This window comes from Eufriesea mexicana, unplaced genomic scaffold (assembly GCF_001483705.2).
Source record: "Eufriesea mexicana isolate 0111107269 unplaced genomic scaffold, ASM148370v2 scaffold395, whole genome shotgun sequence".
In the NCBI taxonomy this organism is placed as follows: Eukaryota; Metazoa; Arthropoda; class Insecta; order Hymenoptera; family Apidae; genus Eufriesea; species Eufriesea mexicana.
In genome coordinates, this window is record NW_016908583.1 from 1,050,892 (window position 1) to 1,070,244 (window position 19,353).

General features: G+C 33.0%; 4 protein-coding genes across 6 annotated transcripts; 2 read left to right on the plus strand and 2 right to left on the minus strand.

Annotated features, from left to right (window-relative positions):
• Window positions 1-55: 55 nt before the first annotated feature.
• On the minus strand, window positions 56-7,173 carry Nmdar1 (glutamate ionotropic receptor NMDA type subunit 1). 2 transcript variants are annotated; one of them, XM_017896897.1, is made up of 17 exons: window positions 7,051-7,173; window positions 6,588-6,765; window positions 6,013-6,264; window positions 5,411-5,605; window positions 5,228-5,328; window positions 4,854-5,027; window positions 4,094-4,207; window positions 3,860-4,007; window positions 3,340-3,553; window positions 3,127-3,270; window positions 2,862-3,016; window positions 2,513-2,747; window positions 2,072-2,220; window positions 1,594-1,751; window positions 1,330-1,502; window positions 997-1,250; window positions 56-323 (listed from the first exon to the last, which is right to left on the minus strand). In XM_017896897.1, the coding sequence occupies exons 2-17, from the start codon at window positions 6,747-6,749 to the stop codon at window positions 81-83; spliced, it is 2,871 nt and encodes a 956-aa protein (XP_017752386.1). In that variant the 5' UTR covers window positions 6,750-6,765; window positions 7,051-7,173; the 3' UTR covers window positions 56-80. The 2 variants fall into 2 exon arrangements, with proteins under 2 accessions (XP_017752386.1, XP_017752387.1); XM_017896898.1 differs by having other exon boundaries at window positions 81-323; window positions 3,127-3,261.
• A 747-nt stretch (window positions 7,174-7,920) lies between these two features.
• Window positions 7,921-11,597, plus strand: Sln (monocarboxylic acid transporter silnoon). Of its 2 annotated transcripts, XM_017896900.1 has the most exons (7): window positions 7,921-8,985; window positions 9,136-9,279; window positions 9,557-9,840; window positions 9,952-10,466; window positions 10,555-10,775; window positions 10,940-11,254; window positions 11,510-11,597. In XM_017896900.1, exons 1-6 carry the CDS (start codon window positions 8,367-8,369, stop codon window positions 11,113-11,115), a joined length of 1,959 nt encoding a protein of 652 aa, XP_017752389.1. In that variant the 5' UTR covers window positions 7,921-8,366; the 3' UTR covers window positions 11,116-11,254; window positions 11,510-11,597. The 2 variants fall into 2 exon arrangements, with proteins under 2 accessions (XP_017752389.1, XP_017752388.1); XM_017896899.1 differs by having other exon boundaries at window positions 9,557-10,466.
• Window positions 11,598-12,003: 406 nt separating this feature from the next.
• LOC108545344 (UPF0547 protein C16orf87) lies at window positions 12,004-13,035 on the minus strand. Its single transcript, XM_017896901.1, has 3 exons — window positions 12,881-13,035; window positions 12,321-12,509; window positions 12,004-12,234 (listed from the first exon to the last, which is right to left on the minus strand). Exons 1-3 carry the CDS (start codon window positions 12,929-12,931, stop codon window positions 12,004-12,006), a joined length of 471 nt encoding a protein of 156 aa, XP_017752390.1. The 5' UTR covers window positions 12,932-13,035.
• Window positions 13,036-13,202: 167 nt separating this feature from the next.
• On the plus strand, window positions 13,203-19,094 carry IscU (Iron-sulfur cluster assembly enzyme). The gene is made up of 5 exons (XM_017896902.1): window positions 13,203-13,283; window positions 17,739-17,896; window positions 18,186-18,368; window positions 18,442-18,520; window positions 18,753-19,094. Exons 2-5 carry the CDS (start codon window positions 17,801-17,803, stop codon window positions 18,854-18,856), a joined length of 462 nt encoding a protein of 153 aa, XP_017752391.1. The 5' UTR covers window positions 13,203-13,283; window positions 17,739-17,800; the 3' UTR covers window positions 18,857-19,094.
• Window positions 19,095-19,353: the final 259 nt, after the last annotated feature.

Below are 19,353 nucleotides of genomic sequence, written 5' to 3' on the forward strand. Positions count from 1 at the left end.
ATATCTAACAAATTGTTTTTCAGATAATGACATAACATTTTAATATTTTATGGTGTACAGGTAATTGATAATCAGTTTCTTCACACTATAAGGTGTGAGACGTTTGCTGTATATGCAGCAGGTGATAATCTGATATCGTCTGAACGGGAAATAGGTCGTTGACGGATGTCACTATCCCCCGGCCATGCTCGGCCAGGACTATGTGGAGCCACATTCGACCTAGCTATCGTATCGACTGCTAAGCTCACGGTCGTAGGATCGTTAAGGCCATTGCTTTGAATTCTTCGTTGAGCGGCTATGGAAGCTCGCAGGGTTTTCCGTTTCTGCATTTTGAAAAAAGAAGACTGAATTAGATAAAATACCCCACATCTCAGGAAAAGTTTGCATTCATTTCATTGCTTTGACTAATACTATTAGATTTGTATTGCAATATACAAATTGTCTTGAAAATATAAATAAAATGACATTTTGCACTACTAACGGTAGCTTAACCTCTTCGCAATAGCATGTTAAAAATTAGAAGTTCACTTTCCATGTACACCTTTACGAGAAAATAGTTAACAGTATGTAAAGAATATCATTATCAATATAAAAAAAGCCAACATTACTTGATGCAATATCAAAGAAGCAGTTTTAGTGTAAAATACGATCGATGATAATTATTTTTCTCTTCTCGTATTTTACACCAATTTTATTAAAAGCGCAAAATCCAATCTCACTGCCTTTGCTAAATGAGTTTGTTCATTACTAAAGCTTGCAAAGCGTACGAATTTTTGTGCTTTGAGCTATAATATGTGTGTTCGTTCGATAATCGTCTTTCTTTTTTTTTTTTGTATTATTACGAGATCTGTTAGAATTGCCTGCGTTGTTCCCCTACTTTGTCCTGGCTGCTTGCAATTTACTGATAAACACAGAATTCTGAAGAAAGGACAACGGAAGATATCAAACGAAAGAAGTTCGATTCTAGTCGAGGAATTATGATTACTTTTTTTTTACCTCAATCGCACCTCTCCACTTATCGGCCGCGTGTCGCGCCAATTCCATCTTCTTTTGTTTGCGAATTTGATGTTTCTTGTATACTACTTCGATAATAATTAATCCGATGCCACCGATAATTCCAACACCGACCACTATGAATACTCCAGCCATATTTTTCAAGCCCAAAGTATTCGGAGCTTTTTCAAGTTGTTCACACTGCTGCCTGTTACTTTGAAGAATCCAGTGGTCGTCGAGACTTTCCATAAAACTATCTATGGATATGGTAAGCGTTTAATAAAAATTGTTATTAATTTATAATTATTTTAAATAATAATTTCCATTAATTCTTACTTTCATGAAAATCCAAGATAGCTAGAGTTACAGCATCTGCCCACAAGGAGCCCTTTTGCAAACCAATTCCATAACCAGAACGACCAAATAATTCTCCAGCGGTTACCAATTCACAATCCTGAGCAGCTTCGAATTCTAATCGAGAGCTATCCCAGATGAAAGCCATGAGTTTCCTGTAAATGTATCATTCTTAGAATTAATTTCTATTTTAAAATAATTTCTCAACCCTCGTAATAACTAAAATTTTATTCTCTATATTTTTACCCAATTTTAATATCTCTAATAGCTTCTTCGGCAGTATTATAATTATTTGCTTCCATTGTACGATACATATTGGATAATTCGACCTGTCGACGGAAATACATGTCAACAGCGGAACCTTTCACCGTGGCGCACGTAAGGTTTTCCATGGTGTTCCTGAGCTGCAAGTATATACATGGATATTTTGCAGGTGCTATAACGTCTTTGCTACCTTGACGAAAATCAATATGAACGGCAGTAGAAAAGGTAGCAACAGCGATGATCGATATGTATATATAGAATGCTATAAAAGCAATGCAACGAAATATTAAAAATTATAAACTTTGGAAAGATGTACACGTAAGTGCAGCATAAATATTATGGGCCATTGTTGCTATAACAAACTATAAAATACTTTTCCTTATTTCTAACGTTTTTCAAGCGTCAAAATTTGATTGCAAAAGATAAAATCATTTTCGATTTTTATTAATAGTATTCTTACTCGAGCATCGTTGATGCCAGTCAATTTAGTTTTTGGCCGTTCCAACACAAGGAATGCAGCTAAGTTGGCAGTGTAAGAAGCGACAATAATCATCGCAAATCCTGCCCATACCATGCCCAAAACTCGAGCAGAAAAACTTCGTGGAGTACCTGTTAAATAATTCTGTTTACTGACAATATTTATAAAATGCTGTTGAAACGTTCATTCATAGAGGTAGAAGTATTTCTATGCTGTTCTATTTTCGTCCACGAGTAATCGATTTAATCGCACCTCGGTTAGCAAAGGAATGTTATAGTCGTTGTTATATATACATGCTTTAAAAGTTCAATGTTAATAATATCGATGATTACGTACGTTTTGAAATAATGATTTTATTATGAAATATAATTCCTTTTTTTATCTGTTCTCAGATTTTTATTGTCTCGTGAAAAAATATCGAACCTTCTCCGATTCCACTATTCAAGAGAACTCCCCAAGCGAACCAGATGGCGCTAGACAGATTCAAGGCGTCCTCTTCGGTACCGTCAGTGTTTGCTAGTTTGAACCTCCCGAAAGGTGAGAACCGGTCGAGGAGGTACAGAACTAGAGCCACTACGTGCACCGACACCATCACCAGTATCCATAACGTGTTGCTGAATGGTTGCAAAAACGACACCAAGGTTGATGATCTTGATGGCTAAAAACGAAAATTCTGCATTTCATAAATTTTAAATTTCAATTCTGACTTTCTTCCTTCTAATTACTGATAATTGAAATTATTTGTTAACTATTATCTATCAACTATGATTACCTTTTTCTCAAGAATGGTGATGCCTTGATATTTAAAGGGTTTACTGAATTCGATAAACTCAGCGCGTTCCGGATTAATTGTCAAAGGGGCAACGATCATATCTGCTCTTTCGTTCACCAGTTCTCCTATAAGTCCTGTCCATTCTTTTTTACCCCCTACAGCAACATATTCGTGTATTAAATTATCTGTTTCATATCACGATGCGTTTTCACTGAAACGAGGCCTTGCATCTACAATTGTTCTATAATGGTTCTACTTGTCGCACCTGAACTGTCCTTGACCACATAGCTGCCAAATTGTCCATCAGGGGACAGGGACAAACTATAGGTGAAGTTAATCGTTTTCGATAGTTCTTTCAATAAATCCATACAGTATCCTTTGCAACAAAATGTTTTCGTAGCTGTAAATACTTAAACGTTTAACATCAGTAACGAGGAAGGTATACTATACGTATATTGTACATTAAGTAAATTCTTACTTTCATGATCGGTAACATTAAAATGAGGGCATGGAATTTCTTCTGGCAGACAAGATTCACTGAATGCGATTTCCCGAACGTACACAAATGGCTTTTCCTCGATAGTGAGTACTTTTAAGTGCGTAGGAATCATGAAACCCTCGGGCTTATTTTGTAATCGGCCGGGCCATATTATGCTCGACTCGTTGACGCTTAATGTCATTTTGGTACCGTTCTGTGGTAAAACACGAATATCAATAGTCGGAAAGAGAAAAAACATTTTTATAAAATGTTTAAATTTTAATGTATAGAATATTAAATATAATATATGGAATTAATTATAAAGTATTCCATATAATACAAAATATTCAAAATATTTGCGTAAGATAATAGGATACCATTTTATGAAAAAATAAAAATCTAATTAAGTATTTAAAGAAAAATCATTAAAAATTGTATAAAACTGCAAAGTGAAAATTTTGTTCATCTATTACTTTTTGTTTTAACATTTAATCCCATCCATTCTTTTACTTTTACTTACAGCTGGATAAAAGTACTGTCCAACAGAGACTCGTTCACCGTTTTCCTGAATGTTAATGATGTCATATTCCGCGAAGATACGGTCCCCATTGTCATCGAACGCTACTTTGCCAGTAGCACCATCTGATAACACCTCTTTGCGGATGAATCTAAAGCAGAATGAAATTTGCAATAGCAAAATGCTACCGACGTCTTACTTATAAATAAGTAAGATCAGAGTAGAAGAAAACAGTACTCGAACAAGCTCTTGCCGGTTTCCCATATGGAGCCAGAGTCTTCACAATTCTTTGGTGCCTCTGTAATCGCTTTCGTTTTGTTCATCTCCCGTAAAGCGGATACAAGCACTTTCCTGAAATGTACATTCTGTTAGACTATAAAATCATGCCTGTGCATAAGATTTACAAAATGCAAGATAAGGAAATACGAAATATTAATTCTTCTTATATGAACAATTATGAAATAATGAACGTTCTCGCGAACGTTCGAGTCTACCATTTTCGTCAAAGCCACCTGTTTTTCCGTGGAACGTTCATTAACTACTATGTATATTTATCTGAAATAGTTAATAGCTTGTTTCACACAGAGACAGAGCAACGTTACTCGTACACACATATCCTAAACGTTCAAAGCACGTTCAGCGTTTCGCTGAACGATACGAAATATCCATCGGACAGATTGGAGGGTGTGCTAAGAGAGTATGTGATCCAGTGATCTGAAATCAGTTGTACATTGCCGTGAAGTCAGAATACATGTTCCTGTGCTTTGCATGCAATTATATAATTCTACGTCAGAGAAGTTTAAATGAGAAGTGAGGAAAATTTTTTTTTTTTCTTGTGAAGTATTATAAGGTGTCCATTCAATCATTCTAAGTCTTCTCATGCGTAGGTATTGAGTGTTCTTCTGTTCTTTTTATGGTTCTTTTCGGTAGTAAGACACGAAGCTACGGACGCAACATACATGCGTGGATGTCAATATACGATTAGAAAGGAACTGACAGGCTATCCTCGATGTGAGCCTCCTCTTTCTCAGCGTTAATTAATTTCAAGCCAAGAAGACCTCCCGGTGCGTTTGGCGCATCTAAGGCTTGTTCCGTCACGATCCAAACATATCCTGAACCGGTCATATTCAACGCAGCTGCGTCTTGAAAGATGACGCTTGCATCTGTTTTCCTGTTGAGAAATAAACAAGCTTTTATTGAATTTTCTTTCGTTCACGAGTAAGGAAAAAAACATATCATATCCGCTGTTGAAGGTCTGTGTTTCAATATGTACATTATATGTATACGTATTAACTACTCTGAGTAGTCTATTGTTATAACACGATACAGGTCATACCAAGTCAAATTTAAATTGCAGTAATTAATACTTACGAGGCATATAAGAGACAAACTCTGGCTTGTGCAGTTTTCATGTCCATTAGTTGTTGCGTGAAGCTTTCTAGACCAGGTTCAAATTCGATCACAGACTCTACCTGTTGTAGACCATTTCACGGATAATGATGTTACTTTTTGATATTTACTTTTTACATATGACAGGTTGATAAAATGGCTTACCTGAACCTTAATTTCCACATCGTCTTCCAGGTTCTGGGAAGTTGTTTGAAATCTTCCAAGCAGAGCTCGACCATCTGTATCCGAACTATGGATAAAAATCACCTTCATATAGTTAAAGTGTTTCAATAGTTCAACCCATACGTCTGCCTGATGCGAGTATGGTGGCACCGTCCTTAGGAAGGAGACGTGAATGTTCTAAGAGTATAAAATATTACAAATTTTTCTCAATTTCATCGTATACATCAAATTTATAACTAGCCTCGAATATAGTACACTTGTATTACCGTACCACACGTGTAATACGTATCACGTAATAATACCGATAATGTGATACTGACGTAATAAGTATTACGAGAAATCTTATTTGAACAAAATCTTCCGATGAACCGCAATTTAAATGTTTACGATATGGAGACAAATTACATTTTTTTTTTGTTCTAAGGAAAAGATTACGTTACATCACTATATTTTAATAATTATAATCTGTATGTTGTATAATATTAAAAGAAAAGCTTTTATATATTTTATTATATTGAACAAATTGATTTTTAATGATCATCACGTAAAGTAGAGATTTTCATTGAATCTACTGACCCACTCACTTTATCAGAAAACGCTGAGTCCCTCGAAGATATACCTATAACGGGTATATGATAAAATCCACTTGTATAAGAAACAGCGGCTGGAGATAGGTCTCCCGTAAGAGGATGAGACACTACCACCGCGTATACTTGTTCTGCTATCAAAGACTTGCAGACACTCAAAGCTGTCTTAATTGGATTGGAGTCCATTTCAATTACCGTGTGCTTATAAGTCACTCCTTTATTGACATATTTAGAGTTGAAGTTCAAATTCTGGAAAACCAGAGAAAACCCGGAATTAACGATGACTAAACGCTTCCCTGAAGAACGGAGGGTACTATCCATTTACTACTTCGTGACTAATGTCGAATGTTTTACTGGATAGAGACAGTGAATATCGATTTGAATTTGAACTTGACTTCTTTAGATTACGAAGAAAAGATTCCATTATAAAAATCAAGAGATTTGATTAAATTATACTAGGTTTTAAGAAATTTCTTAAATAGGACAAACTATCTTTTGAACAGTGTAACACTTATTTTAGATTTGATTAGAAGGATTTGATTTCAGAAATGCCTTTCTTATGTATTACTTACGTTCAGCGTTAGTTTGAAATAATCTTTGCTTTTTTTATTGGAGAACACGCCGCCAATCATAAAGAAGGTGGGATTGTTGAATTGGCTCGCGACGAGTCTATTGTACCCCTCATCGCTCAGAACAATCAGAGAAATGAACAATGCGACACCCTTGTATTTCATTATTACGAAATTCGATCTACAAGAAAAAAGCAAAAAAATGAATTTCAAAATTGGTTCTTCGGATAACTGAAAAACTATATGTAATGATTCATAAAAATTATATTTTTATTAAATAAATGAAACTTTTAGTCCTTAGTAATTGTAATCGTATAACCGTCATTATTAATCGTACTGATCTATTAAAACAAATTTAATAATATAGGGAAAAGAACGTACAAATATATAAATTTCGACTACATGTTATTTTTCTGAAGCAATTTATCATAAAATTCGTTTTCTCAAAGATGAAATTTAAACATACCGAATTAGTCTACAATCACTGATTGTTCAGGTAATTTTCAGGGACGTACAGATTGGCTGACGATTCATTTGAAAAGCGTTCACGCCCTTATCTGGGTGCACGATGCACAGACCCTGTGTTAACGTCGAGCGCGAAGTTGGATCTGAGAGACAGAAGTTGGAGATTCATTGATCCGTTTGGATGCTGCGCACAGACTTCGTCCCCACTATTGCAATATTAGGATGTTTTCTTATTTTTCAGGCGATCTTTCAATTATTTTCTAATCATTTTCATAATATTCTGTCTCCCTATTCCAATCTTGGAATTTCTCTTCGACTCATAGAGTTAATCTGTTGAAAATGGACTCGTATTTAACGACAGAAGTTGTATGAGTCCTATAAACGACATAAGGTGCATACAAATAATTTAAGTTTAATTGAATCATCTTTCTTTTCAGTAAGCTGATCGATACGAGAGACCGAAGGGAATCGTTGCCAGGAATATTAAGGACTTCCTAACAATCGTATCAACTCGAGACGTCTCCTTCGAATCATGTTCCTCCGGCAATTAATTTTGCGACCTCCATCGTTTTTAAGATGATGGAATAGTTGAAGCTGCGAAAAGGGAAGGAATATGCGATTCAGGCCGATCGAAGATCGTCCCGGTGCAGGGATTACAGGGTAGAAGCGGTAATAAGCTAGAGGCCAAGGCGGAGGGAAAAGTGGGTCGGTCGACAGGACAATAAACCGATAGGCCCTGCATTGTTTCTAAGCCACGTGGTGGTGACTACACCGCGAGATGCCAGTGCGTCAGTTGTGGCCGCATATCGATCCCGTAAGTTTCCACTCGGTGGCGACCTCCTCTGCGTGCGCACCCTTTTCATTTCGGTTATTTACCAAGCACCCTTAGATCGAGTCAGGAGAACCTTGGAGAACGTGTAAATGGTGAGAAGGAAGTGGATAGAAGATAGATAACGGGGAAGTTAAATCGGGGTGGACCGATCCTAGTAAGGTGTACGTATCCACGAGCAAGAAGCTGAAACATATAGATTCGAACGAAGAGTAGGGTTGAGACTAGAGAACGGGGGTTGAAATCTGATAAGACAAATAGAGGAAAATATAGAAAAAGACCTGGAAACATAGAGAAGAATACATAGGGATATAGAGAATTAGGAACGTGAAGGTCTGGTTTTTTCTCCGATAAGAGGAAGACAATAAAAGGAGACGATACAGTAGGTGAAAGAAGAGAGTTTGCCAATTGACGCAAACGAAGGAGAGGAAAAGTAACGTAACTCCAATGTATTACGGTCCTCCTCGCGTGAACGAAGCCACAGAAATATGTCGTTACCACGAGAATGGAGCCTGCAGGATTCGGTTGAGCGTGATGCTGTCGCCTGTGCGACAGCGTCGCAGGAGATGGTCGGGACGACTGTCATCGACGAGAATATGAATCAACAGAACCAGCTGGGCTCTCTGTTGTCGATACATTCGGCGCCCGTGTTTGATTTGAGCACCGGTGTACCGTCGCCTAAGAGGCCAGCCTCCTTGGCCGTGCAGGCAACAGCAACTTCAACGCCGATTGTACCACCGCATCTTCAAAGTCCAGAAACGATCGAAGACGAGGATAATGACAATCTCCTGACCATATCCAGTCTCACGGCCAGGCCATTGATTGCCAAATCTCGGGAACTCCGATCGACCAAGAGCTCTTGCACGAAAAAGAATAAAGTTAAGAAAAATGAAACGAAAAAATTAAGGAACATCACATACGTTCCATTAGACGGTGGTTATGGTTGGGTAATCGTATTCGGGGCGTTTTTCGTTCAGTTTTGGGTAACTGGCCTGATGAAATCTTACGGGGTGTTATACGTTGAGGTGATGGAAACGTTCAAGGATTCTACAGCATCGGTTGCTTCCTGGATACCAGCTATCTTGTCCTGTCTTTGTCTCGCACTTGGTAAGCAATTATTGAGGTACTTTTAACGAGAAATGCATTGAATGCAGGTTTCTTAAAAGCCTGGTCAATTTTTAATGGAACGACAATACGACGATGTAAGAATGTTACGTTGGTATTTTGAAGATTAATGTGTGAATACTTCAAATACAGCTCCAGTGACGAGTATGCTGTGCCAGAAATACAGTTGTCGAGCGGTCGTTTTCGTCGGTGGATTGTTCTGTGCTTTAGGACTTACAATAAGTTACTTTGCCACAAGCTTAATACATCTCTTTTTTACATTCGGAGTTTTAACAGGTTCGTGAAGTTAACAATCAATTTTATCAAGTTCCTTGGGCGTGCGTTCGTCTCGATATAATATATATATGCATATATTGTAACCTACAAACTTCCATCGTTTGGTTACGTAAGAAAATGCAGATACTGTACTAGTAGTATGGGAAAAGAAATGGGAGTATGACACGAACGAACAATTCAATAATAAAATCAATAAAATTATTTTAACAACCTTATATTAACTACAAACATTTAAATATTTTTTCCATAATATTTATTATAAATTTAACAATTTCAGGTATCGGTGGTGGTCTGTCGACAACGCCAGGCATCATTCTCGTCTCTCAATATTTCGACAAGCACCGCGCCTTAGCGAACGGAATATGCGTATCCGGCACAGCGGCTGGCAGTTTCGTGTTTCCACTTCTGATCAAGGTTCTGGTGGAGAATTTTGGTTTTCACGGTACCATTCTTCTTCTCGGTGGTTGCATGCTTCATGTGTGCGTGAGTGCAACCCTGTATCGGCCGCTGGAGAACAACTACACGCCGGAAGAGACAGCGATGCCAGAGAAGGTGGAAAAGGTCAAGAACACAACAAAGGAATTAGAGACGGCGAAACAACAGAAGTTAGATTTAATATTCGCCAATGACTCAACTACGAAACATAATCTGTTGAACGAATTATTTCATCAGAACAGTGTGGTGGCAATCGAGCTGACAGACAGCGACGAGGAGAAGGACGTGATGGGCGAGGGACTTCGTATGAAACCGATTTCGAAGATACGTAGCTCGAGCATATTGCACAGTGTTGAAGATCTATCCACCGATTCCACGTGCGTATACAAGGCCAGGTCGTCATTAAGGTCCTTAAGGTCTTCGGTCACGGCGGTATGTCCAGTTCCTCAGAACGAACCACAAGTGCCAGAGGAAAAGAAAACAGTGATGCAGAGGATAGCGCAATACATCGACTTGTCTCTATTAAAGAACCCTCAATTCATCATGATGTGCTTTTCCGTTAGCCTGATGTCCACCGGAAGCCCATATATGCTTTATTATCTTCCGGCGTACGTTCATGCTGCTGGTTACACGAAATCGGAAGCTGGATACTTGGTGGCCATTTCCGCTGCACTTGATTTATGCGGAAGATTGGGTCTTGGCTGGCTTTCGGATTTGAAGCTTTTTGATCGACGGAAAGGATATATTGGAAGGTACGTTAAAAAAATGTGCTTTTATACTTTCTTCTATCGTTTTATTTCTTGTAATAAATATTTGATTTTTTCTTTTATTCTCAAATAGCGTTGTGGGTGCTGGTGTAGCAGTACTAGCAATTCCAATGGCCCATTCTTTCTACGTACTAGCATGTTCCGTAGGCATGTACGGATTATGCTTGGGTTGTTGGTTTCTTTTGGTTCCCGTCCTTCTCGCAGACCAATATGGAACTGATAAAATATCCTCTACTTATGGTCTTGTTAGGATGTTCCAGAGCGTCGGAGCAATTTCTATTCCACCTTTAGCAGGTACGAAATTATCTCTTAATTTATAACATTTAAAATGCTTTATATATTAATTGCATTTAAATTGATAAGCTTGAAGGTCAATTCTGCATGATAGCTACCGAGGTATTGCTTTATGTATTTAAAAAGCTAATATCTATAGTATTAATATTCAAATGTGATTTCAGGTTATCTGCGTGATGTAACCGGAAGTTACTCCGTATGTTTTCTATGCATGGGCACGTGCATGGTCATGGGAGGTCTACCTCTACTCCTGGTTTTTAACGAAGTATCGGAATCATCGAAGATGACTGTTAATAACGAGAACAGTAACTGTCAAAGAGAGGCGATTGCAAAAGAATAAAGATATTTTGCGAATGTGATTGAATGTGTAATAGAAATCTAATAAATCACAACATTTGTCGCTACAATTATTCTACTATGATGTATTGCTTGGTTCAGTGTATTCGAAAAGTTTACATAAAATACCTCGTTCGCGGCAGGTAAGGGTAATTTTCATAAGTTTTTATAAATGCACATCTCTTTCTTGTTTTATTGGTAAATGACATTTTCATTTACACGTTTACATTCAAAGTAAAAAGGAATAATATAGGACAAACATTCTTATACATATACATATATATACAATATAAAAAACTGCTTTTAAAAAAAAACTGGTTCACAGTTGTAATTTGCCTTATATATTACATGGACACTATATACATTATATTTACATGTTACATTATGATTATTTGTAGAAAATGAAGAATTGCGGCAGGTCCTGCGATGAAAGAAACAATCTTAGTAGGAAATACATATTTTTCATACAAACAGATGTAATTAAATACCGTGATCTTTAATAAAAATTGTATTCTTTTCACTTATGTAGTCTTAATTTTTCTATTTTGGAAGATAATCCACTATACAAATTAATGCTCCAAAATCTTTAAAAATTTTAAAATGATCATAAAAAATAAAGTATAAATTCTTTATCACAAATTACATATAATTTTTGCAATCAAAAACAGTCTACTTTATATATATATATTTCTTTTCAAAAAATTATATATAATTTGTATAAATTAATGCTACTAATTCACGCATAACATTATATAATACTATTTTAATTTTTCATAATGCAATGAATAGATAGCATTTCAAACACGGTTCAGTATCTATATAAAATAATTATGTTCTATTAGAAATGAACGCTAATATTTCTTATGGTAAGTCATGTCACAACAGAAAAAAATTATGTTGGTTTCCAAGCTACAACTCTCATTTTGTTATTTAATTCTTGCAGTATCAATGAGCATGTGAGCTGTTTCTCTGGTGACAAACCATTGATTCCTTCCATTTCATCATCATCATCTCCTATTCCATTATTACTTCCACTTTTTCCTTTACCTTTTCCTTTTCGTTTCTTCTTCTTGTTTAATTGCCTACAGTCTATATCACTAGCAGCATCAGTTGCTTTTCTGATCTATAATAATTAAAAATTTATATAGAATTTAATCACACTAATACATATATATGTATATATATATTTTTTTTAAACTAATACCTTACTTTAGCACTCTTTTTTGACTGTTTATCATATTCTAAAGCATCATAATAGTTTGGTTTTTCACGTTTGATTCGGTTGGTTCGTCTTGTTTTCATTACCCCATTATCAGGACTAGGAGGACTTTTTATTGAATTTCGCCTTGCATTAAAAAATGAATGACCACATGGACATGCTTTGCAGGCTACAGGTACCTTAATATAACAAAGTATAACATTAACATAACAAAATACAAATTAGCTATATATTGTATGCATAATTGAATAAATATATTTCCTGTTTATAGTCAAAATCAAAATTTTATATTTTCATGCATATTTATTAAAAATGGTTACTCAAATTTACATTCAAATATAATGAAATAATCAATTATATTTAATTTAAATATTATGCATATATTAATAATAACAGTAAAAATTATATTTCACAAGCATGATTATATTGCTTCTTTTATCGAATATTCCCAAGCTCATTCAAAAAAATTGAATGTAATTACTATGTTACAAAATATTAAAAATAAAATTAATACATCTATATATATAAAATGATTAAATATAAAAATTACCTGCTGTTCACATTTGGGGCAACCTTTACTGATTGTTTTAGTTTTTGCCATATTACGGAATATTTAATAAAGATAAGGTTATTTACAATTAAAAAATATGACTAGGGAACTATACTGTTAAACCATATCGTCAAATAATGACATCACAGAACAAAAATAGCTTTTATATCGGTGAGAATGCATTTTAAAAGCACTCACTGTAACATTAAATATCTTCTTGTTGCTCTTAACATCACGCTAATAAATAATGACAGCCGTAATATATAAAAGGAACACAATACAAAGTAATTCGTATTCCAGTTGATAGATGGCGGTGAAAGCCAATTAAGAGAATGGACCAATTGCAGAATTCAGTTGCTTGCATTGTGAAAATGGGTTTTCATCTTTTACTTAAATATTTAAGGTTCGTAATAACAGCTAATTTATATGCATAAACTTGTGAATCTATTTTCTTAGTTACAATTTTTCTATTGATTTTTTAAATATAGATAGTTCAATATATTTTAATGAACGGGATAGTAAGCGAACAGTAAAAATAATTATATATAAAGAAAAAATCTAATAGAAAATGTCTCAAATTTATACTTTAAGTTTATTTAATTTATACGATGCTTTACTATTATTATTAATAATATATGTTTTGAATGTTTATTACTTTTACTACCTATTTGTAATTGATTAATTCTTAATATCGTATGAAATTTTATTACTTAGCATTGCACAAACTAATCAGTCTTTACATAATAAAATGTCTAAAACGTTTCTTAAAATTGATTTATCATATATCTTCCTAATTACTACTTTAAATGTGTCCTATTATCCTTGAAATAGTTGTTTGTTCTTTCAAGTCGTAATCTAACATCGTTATGTTAAGACATTGAACTTTAGTATTAGGTTAAGATATGTTGATAATGTTTTAAAAGCTTACATTGTACATGTAACATACCTTTGAAATAATAAAGATATCTTTATATGTATCATTATGAAGCATTAAAATTTTTAGAAACTTATTTTCATAAAATGTCTAAAATTATAATAAATATTTCTTTAATACAATGAGGATAAAATATTAAGAATACATTTCCAATTAATATTTAAATCTTTATTTATTGTGCTTTTAAGCATAATTTTGGAGAATCAACGTTATAAAATTTAATCAAATTTACTACTTATAAAATACTTGCTTTTCTTCTAGTTTTATGGTTTTAATTTTAAGGTTTTAAATCCATTATACTTTTTGTAAACATTTGTAAGCATTTAATGGCAAATTATATTTTTTGCTTAACAATACCTAAAAACCTCTCTCACTTTCTTAGATTGATACACAGTTTGATGGAGAAAAAATTTGTTTAAAGTATTTTCCTTATCTTATATATTGATCCTATCCAGAATTATCTGAGTATTTTTCTATTTCGCCGAATGATATCGAGGGATACTCGAGTAGAAGGAATGCAACCCCTTCCTCAATACTCATGCTATTGACAATCTTATACATATGTATTTTACGTACAAACAATTTTTTTGAAAGTATTTCTTTTTTTTTAATCATCTGTTAAATATAATTTAATATTGATGAAATTATAATCAATAATTAATAGTTAATTCTGTTAATTTTTCTAAGCACTATTCGATCAATAATCTTAATCTAATTAATATCAAACAGAATAAATTATTTCATTTATAATTAAATTAGAAATCACAAATATTGAATAGTCAGTATTATGCCAGTCAGTAAAAAATTTAACTATTTGTTAACTACGAGACGTCAGTAACTTGTAGAACTCTTCCTTTGTAGTCAACGAACTAAACAGATAATCGCCTTTCTCAATTACCTGTTATTAACTTTATCATATTATCCCTAAGTTAATTTTTAAAGCGATGTTACGTATTTTTTATAGCCACATTTTTATCTATTTTGTCGTATATCGTGCATTTCAGTGCTTGCATTTTATTTTTCTTACGTCATTTAATTATTTTAATCATGACACTCCTTGCTAGGATTTTTTACCGACCATAAAACAAGAAACGCTATTACACAACTTCGGTTAATTATTTTGATATTTACACACAGTTCTGTTTTCAACATCTAAAGCCTGCTTGAAATCTAATGGGATTTGTACTGATGGTTTACGACAAATATAACGAGATTTCCGTGCCGCTTTACTGTGATACAGTCTTCTTATTGGAATCGAATTATTCAACCGTCGGATAAAAGTTATTGAAGTCACTGACAATCTATCTTGGGCCATGACATTAAAACCGACATTTGTAACGTTATCGGATACGTCCGCATATTCTCCACTATCTGATACGGCGTACCACAAAGTTTTATCAGATTTCGAATGTTGAAATTGTGCAGCTTCAATTCCTTTATTATTGATAAACATAATGTTATTTTCTTTGTTTTTCTCTTTGTTGTTTTGCATAATATTACAGCAATAATCATTTGATGCTTCTATCTCGCACCCTGTCTTTTTTTCTATATTATCGATACATAATCGATTACATTGGGAAAGATTCTTTGACATTTCTATTACTTGAATCACTTTTTCATCAGCTGTGTCAAATACCTGAGTATAATTTCGAATTTTCTCCTCTATTTCTTCATCGGCCTTAATTTCTTGAGTATCTCTTTTTATCATTTTACTGCAATTATTTTTCTGCAAGAATTCGTAATCATACTTTTTTATCACATCATTCTTCCGTTTAGCAGTCATCGAATCCATTTCAAGGTCCCGCTTGGAAATGTGCTTTTTGTTTCCAATACACGTATAACAACGTTTCGTAGAACTTCGTATGAAATTCCTTTGTCTTTCCTTAATTGCACGTTTTATAACATGACGGTTTTTATTTTGTTCGGTTTTCAACTTGCTAGAAGTTTTTTTACCGATACGTGAATACGTTTTCCGACTTGAAGTGTTGGCATCGATATTCACAACTTTCAGATATGGACTATTACAATGATAACACATTAATTTTAATTCTTGTTTAGAGGCAATCGAGTTCCTCGTTTTCATACAGTGACCCAGATTGTATCGTTCCTCGAATTGTTTTTTCACTCTTTTCATGCAAGCACATAGCTTCAATTTCGTCCAATCATACATTTTTTTCTGCATTGTATATTTTCCTGGATCTGGTGTGCAAAATTCTAACGTTTTCTCTTTGAGAATTAATTCTCGTGGTCCATTTTTATAATAAATATTTTCACAATCTTGACACAATACGCGATTTAATAATTTTACATCTTTCACTGAACTCGCGCAATCGGGAAAATATTTCATACTCGAAATTATATAATTTTTTAATATACAATTGCAACAAATATTATTAAGAAACATTCGAGTATTTACATTGGGATGATTTTTAGAAGATGGTGTATTTATTTGTGCTATATTAGTTTGTCCAGCTATTGAAATGTTTTGAACTTTTTTGTTACTGTTTGTTTTAATTTTTCCACTATTTGTACGTATTTTTGACAAAAAGTGCTTTTTATCATTTGATTGATTATTTTTCTGGTGTATACATTTATTGCTAGTATAATTTCTAACACATTTATTAAAAATAATTTCTTGATCATTCAAAATAGTCTTCTTTAATTCACCCTGAGTACAAAGATTATTCTTATTTTTTCTATGTTTTTTTTGACTAGATATTAATTTTGACTTTTTATCAAAAGATAAATGATTAATGCATTTTGTACCTGTCTTTTTAATTCCTTTTGAATTGTCTTCGAAAGTTTGAAATACTCCTCTCTTGGTTAGTGAGTAATTTGACTTACTGTGTCCTTCTCGCGAAGAATCTTTTTTATTGTTAATATGATCTTTATTAGATTGACACTGTTCATTGCATTCTATTTCTGCCTCATCGTCTCCATCATAGATGTATGCAGTTCGTTTAGGATAAAATATTTTGGCGCGAGGAAATCGCGGTTGTGAATATTTAAGAGACGTACTTTTCCATGGATCAGGAATTCCTTGTATGAAAGGTAAACCTGTATTGTTCCATAACCCCTCTGTGGCGAAATATCTGATACTGGAAGGTATCAAATTTCTTCGAAAAATGCCCGCCTCCGTACTATTACAGAATTTCTTAAAGACTAAATACTCGTTCCAAGTATCAGGAATACCTCGACGTACATTACAATAATCTTTTACTTTTCTTGTTTGTTGTTGACATGTTGAAAACACGATAATTGGTCGTGTTTTTATTAATCTTGGCGAGGAAAATGGTCCACGTACTATTTCGTGAACATCCAGATATTTATTATTTTGAAGCTGTTTTAAAGATGTCCATTCTTGGGCCCAATCAGTGTAGATTTTTAAATTATCTGAACACATTCAAAAATTCAAAATTTTCATAAGACATTTGTCATCGTGTTATAGAATAATAGTTTTGCAAATTGTTTTATGCTATAATTGTAGTTATATAATGTGCTTTTCGCGAACATTCTATCTTGTCAACTCTTTTAAGATAATACTAGGAATATATTTAAAGTACTTCAGCAATTCATGTTTTGTAGATAATTTTTTATTTAATATAATATTTCTTGAAATATTATTTAAAACATAAACATATATTTAGAATATAATATTTATTTTACATGTAAGCAAATTTCAATGATTCTTATAATATTTAAAATTGTCTAGTCAAAAATATTATATAATATTAATTATTATTAAAAAATAATATTAATTGAAAAAATTTAATGTTTTGATTAAAGGTAAAAAAAATAATGCGGTATCCTTTCTTGTTATTATCTGTTCCGAGGTTGAAGCAGGGCTACCAGATCCGCATTTTACCAACAGTACCAACATCTTAACTTGTATATACTTCAAGGTAATATCGATTGTTTCAGTAGAATGCCGTACAAAGTGACGGGTATTGTAGCAGTTATTCAATGTTAACTTAAAAATAAGTACAATGTCTTTGCTACGATCGTTGCCTTCTGGGCTCAATAAAACTTCGAAATTAATATATCGAAGTGCTCCAGCTGTATCATATCACCCAAATGTAAGTATTTTTCGCTTTGACTTCATGCATTGGTTGTAGACAGTTTTGACGGATGTATTACGTTTCTTTTAGCAATCAATATTGTATCTATTATTAGAATATATACATAAAAAGTTTAACCTTCATATATAACCTTGATACAATTATACTTTAAGGATAATTTTTTGTAAATATGATAAACATTTCATATCAATTTTTTATTCGTTCGTAAGTTATCTTTATGCATTGTCAAATCAATGACAATCTTTTTTTTTTAAATAAATTTATACAATTATATTTTTCAATTTTTTTGTACCTTTTCTATCGCAATTATTTGACAAAAGGGATTGTAGGAGCACCAGCTTGTGGAGATGTAATGAAACTACAAATTAAAGTTGATGATAAAGGAAAGATTATTGATGCTAAATTTAAAACATTTGGTTGTGGATCTGCTATTGCTTCAAGTTCCTTAGCTACAGAGTGGGTTAAAGGAAAAACTGTAAGTCATATTGTATCTTTATACATTATTACTTATTTATTAAAAAAATATAATGAATTTATTTATATTAAAGGTTGATGAAGCATTGGCTCTCAAGAATACTGACATTGCTAAAGAATTATGCTTACCACCTGTCAAGCTACACTGTTCAAGTAAGTGAAATTTATTATTTAAATATCTTTCATAAATTAAAAGCTATGGAGTATGAATGGAAATATCTTAAAGATTATTTTAAAAATTGTATCAGGAAAAAATAATTATTTAGTTCTAAGAGTAAGAAATTTGGTGTATCTATTTTGATGAAAGATTTAACAGTTAGCTAACTATATTTAATATTAACTAAAGTAATTTCATTATGTAACTTTTTCCTTTTATATATTATAGTGCTTGCAGAAGATGCAATTAAGGCTGCTTTGTCAGATTACAGTATAAAACAAAAGCAAAAATTGAAAGCCAATGAAAACAGAGATAATATGAATGAAACATGATTTTGACATATTTAAAATGATAGTCAAAAGTATTAGAGTTATACAATGTTATATTTAGTATTCATAGTTTTCCAATATTAGTAGCCACTAATCACTTCATATAAAGAAATTTTCAGAAATTATGTGCTGTGATTAAAATGACAAAATGTGTATTAAAATACAAATAAAATTTTATGTACAAGCACATTAATGTGTGCTTCTCTTTTAGGAGAGAAAATAAATATATTTAACTAAACAATCATTTTAATTAAAGTATTCACTTATATATCAATACTATTGTTAATCAATTTGCCATTACTTCTGATTTCATTGAATCATATCATAAAATATCAATTTTATCATTAACAAAATTCATATTAAAATTATTATTTTGCTTTGAAATGCCTAATTTCTAAGTTTTAAACATTGAATAATAGCATATTCATCAAATATGTTGTTTAAATACTACTAGAATTGAATAGAACAATGTATGAACAAATAAAAATTTCTCACTATAA

Bases quoted from the DNA above. Each gene is read 5' to 3' on its own strand.
- Nmdar1 (XM_017896897.1), bottom strand. From the start codon at position 6,749: ATGAAATACAAGGGTGTCGCATTGTTCATTTCTCTGATTGTTCTGAGC. The intron at 5,329-5,410 runs GTAAGCCATTTT...GGTCTACAACAG, and splicing joins ATGTGGAAATTAAGGTTCAG to GTAGAGTCTGTGATCGAATT. The intron at 1,752-2,071 runs GTAAGAATACTA...ATATACTTGCAG, and splicing joins CTGGCATCAACGATGCTCGA to CTCAGGAACACCATGGAAAA.
- Sln (XM_017896899.1), top strand. From the start codon at position 8,367: ATGTCGTTACCACGAGAATGGAGCCTGCAGGATTCGGTTGAGCGTGAT. The intron at 10,467-10,554 runs GTACGTTAAAAA...ATTCTCAAATAG, and splicing joins CGGAAAGGATATATTGGAAG to CGTTGTGGGTGCTGGTGTAG. The intron at 10,776-10,939 runs GTACGAAATTAT...ATGTGATTTCAG, and splicing joins TTCTATTCCACCTTTAGCAG to GTTATCTGCGTGATGTAACC.
- LOC108545344 (XM_017896901.1), bottom strand. From the start codon at position 12,931: ATGGCAAAAACTAAAACAATCAGTAAAGGTTGCCCCAAATGTGAACAG. The intron at 12,510-12,880 runs GTAATTTTTATA...TGTTATATTAAG, and splicing joins GCCCCAAATGTGAACAGCAG to GTACCTGTAGCCTGCAAAGC. The intron at 12,235-12,320 runs GTAAGGTATTAG...TAATTATTATAG, and splicing joins AGTCAAAAAAGAGTGCTAAA to ATCAGAAAAGCAACTGATGC.
- IscU (XM_017896902.1), top strand. From the start codon at position 17,801: ATGTCTTTGCTACGATCGTTGCCTTCTGGGCTCAATAAAACTTCGAAA. The intron at 17,897-18,185 runs ATTTTTCGCTTT...ATTTTTTTGTAC, and splicing joins CATATCACCCAAATGTAAGT to CTTTTCTATCGCAATTATTT. The intron at 18,521-18,752 runs GTAAGTGAAATT...TATATATTATAG, and splicing joins TGTCAAGCTACACTGTTCAA to TGCTTGCAGAAGATGCAATT.